This window comes from Somniosus microcephalus, chromosome 15 (genome assembly GCF_052327205.1).
Source record: "Somniosus microcephalus isolate GS21.2 chromosome 15, FLI_Smic_1.0, whole genome shotgun sequence".
Taxonomy (NCBI): Eukaryota; Metazoa; Chordata; class Chondrichthyes; order Squaliformes; family Somniosidae; genus Somniosus; species Somniosus microcephalus.
The window spans coordinates 126419012-126425688 of record NC_141001.1 but is presented as its reverse complement, the minus strand read 5'-3'; the positions used below and the strand labels follow the sequence as shown (position 1 = coordinate 126425688).

General features: G+C 53.6%; 1 protein-coding gene across 1 annotated transcript in view; it reads left to right on the top strand.

Annotated features, from left to right (window-relative positions):
- The window catches only part of LOC147107226 (uncharacterized), a 364341-nt gene extending 363380 nt beyond the window's left edge, over positions 1–961 (top strand). The window contains exon 11 of the mRNA XM_086008443.1: positions 391–961. Within this exon, the coding sequence (XP_085864569.1) occupies positions 391–453 (63 nt within the window). The 3' untranslated portion in view covers positions 454–961. The remainder of the gene's footprint in view (positions 1–390) is intronic.
- The last annotated feature ends 5716 nt before the right edge of the window (positions 962–6677 follow it).

The following is a 6677-nucleotide window of genomic DNA, read 5'->3' as shown; positions in this document are numbered from 1 at the left end:
GGAGAGACTGAGGGGGGAGTGAGGGGGAGAGACTGAGGGGGAGAGACTGAGGGGGAGAGTGAGGGGGAGAGTGAGGGGGAGAGAGTGAGGGGGAGACTGAGGGGGAGAGACTGAGGGGGAAAGTGAGGGGGAGAGAGTGAGGGGGAGACTGAGGGGGAGAGACTGAGGGAGAGAGACTGAGGGGGAAAGTGAGGGGGTGACTGAGGGGGAGAGACTGAGGGAGAGAGACTGAGGGGGAAAGTGAGGGGGTGAGTGAGGGGGAGAGACTGAGGGAGGGAGAGTGAGGGGGTGAGTGAGGGGGGGAGAGAGGGGGAGAGAGAAAGTGAGGATTGTTGTCCCCATTGCTTTACTTCCTTTTCCTGTTACAAACTAACTTTCTATATTTTTCAGAACTCCGTGGCGAAGGAGCTGGGAGTGGCCCTGCTCCCGACTGGTCGCACCATCGACCCGTAGAGCTCTGGTGCTGGAAGCTGCCTGGCTGTAGGTCACAGCAGCAATTCCTGATTATAAAGTTTCCGTTTTAGCTAAGAGCGCAATGTTGCAATTTTTAATAAGGTGGAGATATTGTTTCAACTCTTTTAACCGGGGATGTAAGTGTGATTCTCACATTAAAACATTCTGCCTCAGCTCTACCCCAGGTTAGGCAAACCAATCCCCATTGCTCCGCAGTCACCCCTTGTGGGAATGTGAGCAGCTTCTGAGTGAGGCCCACCAGAGTCGACCAGCCTGAGCCCACACTCGGGCAGGTTACAGGAGGGAGCCTCCGGCAAAAGGATCAACAGAGCAGCAGATGTTTGGGGGTTAATTGGTCATTTAGAGCTCTGGCGATATTTGAATGTGACAATCATTTTAATATAGCTGTTTTATTCTGGGATTGGGTTTTGGAGCACTGTGCGGTGAAATTAAAGCTTCGACATTTTCAATAAAAGATTTTGCTTGCAGCCATTACCTGTCATTGCTTTACTGAAGGGAGCGTGTCAGCTGGGGCTCAGTGGGCAGCACTCTCACCTTTGGGTCAGAAGGTCGTGGGTTCAAGTCCTACTCCAGAGACTTGAGCACAAAATCCAGGCTGACACTCCCAGTGCAGTACTGAGAGAGCGCCACACTGTCGGAGGGGCAGTACTGAGAGAGCGCCACACTGTCGGAGGGGCAGTACTGAGGGAGCGCTGCACTGTCAGAGGGGCGGTACTGAGGGAGCGCTGCACTGTCGGAGGGGCAGTACTGAGGGAGCGCTGCACTGTCAGAGGGGCGGTACTGAGGGAGCGCTGCACTGTCGGAGGGGCAGTACTGAGGGAGCGCCGCACTGTCGGAGGGGCAGTACTGAGGGAGCGCCGCACTGTCGGAGGGGCAGTACTGAGAGAGTGCTGCACTGTCGGAGGGGCAGTACTGAGGAAGCGCCGCACTGTCGGAGGGGCAGTACTGAGGGAGTGCTGCACTTTCAAAGGGGCGGTACTGAGGGAGCGCTGCACTGTCGGAGGGGCAGTACTGAGGGAGTGCTGCACTTTCAAAGGGGCGGTACTGAGGGAGCGCTGCACTGTCGGAGGGGCAGTACTGAGGGAGTGCTGCACTTTCAGAGGGGCGGTACTGAGGGAGCGCTGCACTGTCGGAGGGGCAGTACTGAGGGAGTGCTGCACTGTCGGAGGGGCGGTACTGAGGGAGTGCTGCACTGTCGGAGGGGCAGTACTGAGGGAGTGCTGCACTTTCAGACGGGCGGTACTGAGGGAGCGCTGCACTGTCGGAGGGGCAGTACTGAGGGAGTGCTGCACTTTCAGAGGGGCGGTACTGAGGGAGCGCTGCACTGTCAGAGGGGCATTACTGAGGGAGCGCTGCACTGTCGGAGGGGCAGTACTGAGGGAGTGCTGCACTATTGGAGGGGCAGTAAACATAGAAGATAGGAGCAGGAGTGGGCCATTCGGCCCCTCGAGCCTGCTCTGCCATTTAATGAGACCATGGCTGATCATCCAATCTCAGTACCCTGTCCCTGCCTTCTCCCCATATCCCTTGATCCCTTTAGCCTTAAGAAATATATCCAACTCCTTCTTGAATATATTTAATGAATTGGCCTCAACTGCCTTCTGTGGTAGAGAATTCCACAGGTTCACCACTCTCTGAGTGAAGAAATTCCTCCTCATCACAGTCCTAAATGGCTTACCCCTTATCTTTAGACTGTGACCCCTGGTTCTGGACTCCCCCGCCATCGGGAACATCCTTCCTGCATCTAGTCTGTCCAGTCCTGTTAGAATTTTTATAAGTTTCAATGAGATCCCCTCTCATTCTTCTAAACTCTAGTGAATATAAGCCTAATCGACCCAAACTCTCTTCATACGTCATTCCTGCCATCCCAGGTATCAGTCTGGTGAATCTTCGCTGCACTCCCTCCATGGCAAGAACATCCTTCCTCAGGTAAGGCGACCAAAACTGCACACAATACTCAAGGTGTGGTCTCACCAAGGCCCTGTACAACTGCAGCAAGACATCTTTGTTCCTGTACTCGAACCCTCTCGCTACGAAGGCCAACATACCATTTGCCTTCTTAACCGCCTGCTGCACCTGCATGCTTACCTTCAGCGACTGGTGCACAAGGACACCCAGGTCTCGTTGCACTTCCCCTTTTCCCAATCTATTGCCGTTCAGATAATAATCTGTCTTCCTGGTTTTGCCACCAAAGTGGATAACCTTGCATTTATCCACATTATACTGCATCTGCCCAATCACCCAACCTGTCCAAATCATACTGGAGTTTCTCGGCATCCTCCTCACAGCACACACACCCACCCAGCTTTGTGTCATCTGCAAACTTGGAGATATTACATCTAGTTCCCTCGTCTAGATCATTAATATATATTGTGAATATCTGGGGTCCTAGCACCGATCCCTGCGGTACCCCACTAGTCACTGCCTGCCACTCGGAAAAAGACCTGTTTATTCCAACTCAATGCTTCCTGCCTGCCAACCAGTTCTCTATCCAAGTCAGTACCTTACCCCCAATCCCATGTGCTTTAACTTTGCACGCCAATCTCTTATGCGGGACCTTATCGAAAGCCTTCTGAAAGTCCAAATACACCACATCCACTGGTTCTCCCTTATCTATTCTACCAGTTACATCCTCAAAAAATTCCAGTAGATTAGTCAAGCACGATTTACCTTTTGTAAATCCATGTTGACTTTGTCCGATCCTGTCACTGTTTTCCAAGTGCTCTGCTATTACATCTTTTATAATGGACTCTAGCATTTTCCCCACTACCGATGTCAGGCTTAATGAATTGGCCTCAACTGCTTTCTATGGTAATTCCCCGTTTTCTCTCTACCACCTTTTTTAAACAGTTGGGTAACATTAGCTACCCTCCAATCCATGGGAACTGTTCCAGAGTCTATAGAATTTTGGAAGATGACCAGCAATGCATCTATTATTTCTAGGGCCACTTCCTTAAGTACCCTAGGATGTAGATTATCAGGCCCTGGGGATTTATTGGCCTTCAATCCCGTCAATTTCCCTAACACCATTTCCCTACAAATACTGATTTCATTCAGTTCCTCCCTCTCATTAGACCCTACGTTCCTGACATCTCTGGGAGGTTATTTGTGTCCTCCTTTGTGAAGACCGAACCAAAATATGTATTTAATTCTTCTGCCATTTCTTTGTTCCCCATTATAAATTCCCCTGATTCTGACTGCAAGAGACCTACGCTTGACTTCACCAATCTTTTTCTCTTCACATATCTATAGAAGCTTTTACAGTCAGTTTTTATGTTCCCTGGAAGCTTACTCTCATACACTATTTTCCCCCTCTTAATTAATCCCTTTGTCCTCCTTTACTGAATCCTAAACTGTTCCCAATCCTCAGGTTTGCTGCTTTTTCTGGCCAATTTATACTGTACTGAGGGAGCGCTGCACTGTCGGAGGGGCAGTACTGAGGGAGCGCTGCACTGTCGGAGGGGCAGTACTGAGGGAGCGCTGCAATGTCGGGGGGATAGTACTGAGGGAGCCCTGCACTGTCGGAGGGGCAGTACTGCGGGAGCGCTGCACTGTCGGAGGGGTAGTACTGAGGGAGCACTGCACTGTCGGAGGGACAGTACTGAGGGAGCGCTGCACTGTTGGAGGGGCAGTACTGAGGGAGTGCTGCACTGTCAGAGGGGCAGTACTGAGGGAGCTCTGCAATGTCGGAGAGGCAGTACTGAAGGAGCGCTGCACTGTCGGAGGGTCAGTACTGAGGGAGCGCCGCACTGTCAGAGGGGCAGTACTGAGGGAGCGCTGCACTGTCGGAGGTACCGTCTTTCGGATGAGACATTCATCGACAGCCCCGTCTGCCCTCTCAGGTGAATGTAAAAACACTATACAAAGAAGAGCAGGGGCATTCTCCCCGGTGTCCTGGCCAATATTTATCCCTCAATCAACATCACTAAACAGATGATCTGGATATTATCTGTTTGTGGGATCTTGCTGTGCATAGATTGGCTGCCGCGTTTCCTACATTAGAACAGTGGCAATACTTCAAAAGTACTTCATTGGCTGTGAAGCACTTTTGGATGTCCTGGGCAGTTGGTCTGGGACTGGGATTGTTCCCGTGCGCTGCTTATATTAAAGATCAGAATGGGGCAATAATTGGGCTGTCAGTTTGACATTGGTTATGGGAAAGTTGCGAAAAGAAATTGCTGAAGGCAGACAGTCCCTGAGAAAGAGTCGCGGTTAAGAGGGAATCCCAACAATGCTTATAGAAACGGAGGTCTTGTCTCCCCAACTGGGGCAAATCCCTCGGAGGTAATCTGGGTGAGGGTGATAGAGGGAGGGGTTGGGCGAGGGTGGGTGATGGAGCACGAGGGTTGGTGAGTGAGACTGAGGGTGGGTGAGGGTTGGGTGATGGAAGTCGAGGGTGGGTGAGGGTGAGGGAGGGTGAGGGTTGGTGAGGGAGGGTGAGGGTGGGCGAGGATGAGGGAGGGCGAGGGTTGGTGAGTGAGGGTGGGTGAGGGTGAGGGAGGATGAGGGTTGGTGAGGGAGGGTGATGGAAGGCGAGGGTGGGTGAGGGTGAGGGAGGGTGAGGGTTGGTGAGGGAGGGTGAGGGTGGGAGAGGGTGAGGGAGGATGAGGGTGGGCGAGGGTTGGTGAGGGAGGGTGAGGGTGAGGGAGGGTGACGGTGAGGAACTGGGTGTCACAATAGAGAATAACTGTATGAGTTTATGCTGGATTGTGAGGGGATTGTGTTGGCGTGGGCAGGGGGCAGAGGGCAGGAGGCAGGGGGCAGGGGGCAGGAGGCAGGGGGCAGGAGGCAGGAGGCAGGGGGCAGGGGGCAGGGAGCAGGGGGCAGGGGGCAGGAACTGATGGTGGGACCGGTCAGGAGTGGAGTCCCCCAGTGTCTGTGTTAGGACTGTTGCTCCTCACAATCCTTGTCGATGATTTGGATGAAGATGTCGGGAGTGTTGTCCTGAAGTTTACTGATGACTCTGAGGCGTGTTTGGGAATTCGGATCTTGCACTTTGTGGGATTGGCCGGTGAGGAGCCGCCGGTCTGTGCCGCCTGGGGTCAAGGTTTATGACTGTGCCGCCTGGGGTCAAGGTTTATGAAACTCGGACCGTCCACTTGGTGCAAACTCCAGCGGCTCGCTGCCCATTGCTGATCAATACATTGATTGATTATTTCAAATCCTCCTGTTCACTCCCATGTGTCCCGTGTGTGAGTGGAGTTTGGTTCCAGTGGTTCTGTAAACGGTGCAGCAGTTCAGGGACCAGCTGCTGTTGTCACTTTGTTTATAACCTGTTGGTTCGAAGGACGTTGAACAGCTTCGGAAAGTCTTGGAGTAAAACCGTGCAGCCTCTGAGTGACAGAGAGCGGAATATAAATGTAGCCGACACTTCCTCCCACTAACTGCCAGAGGGGCTGAGCCAGGGAGAGCCTGACAAACAAACACAGCCATTTATACAACAAAGACCTTTCGGTAAATCCCGAGTGAGCTCGGTGCTAATAGCTACTGGAACATCTCTGTTAATGTTCTGTACTCACAAACCCAGGTTAATGGGTAACTTCTTATCGGCTGTGGCTCAGTGGGCAGCACTTTCTCCCCGGAGTGGGGTCAAGTCCCACTCCAGAGACTCGAGCACAAAAATCTAGGCTGACACTCCCAGTGCAGTACTGAGGGAGCGCCGCACTGTCGGAGGGGCAGTACTGAGGGAGCACTGCACAGTCGGAGGGACAGTACTGAGGGAGTGCTGCACTGTCGGAGGGGCAGTACTGAGGGAGGGCTGCACTGTTGGGGGGGCAGTACTGAGGGAGCCCCATAGTGTCGGAGGGGCAGTACTGAGGGAGCACTGCACTGTCGGAGGGGCAGTACTGAGTGAGTGCTGCACTGTCGGAGGGGCTATACTGAGGAAGCGCTGCACTGTCGGAGGGGCAGTACTGAGGGAGCGCTGCACTGTCGGAGGGGCAGTACTGAGGGAGCGCCGCACTGTCGGAGGGGCTGTAGTGAGGGAGCTCTGCACTGTCGGAGGCGCAGTACTGAGTGAGTGCTGCACTGTCGGAGGGGCTATACTGAGGGAGTGCTGCACTGTCGGAGGGGCAGTACTGAGGGACTGCTGCACTGTCGGTGGGGCAGTACTGAGGGAGCGCCGCACTGTCGGAGGGGCTGTAATGAGGGAGCTCCGCACTGTCGGACGGGCAGTTCTGAGGGAGCGCTGCACTGTCGGAGGG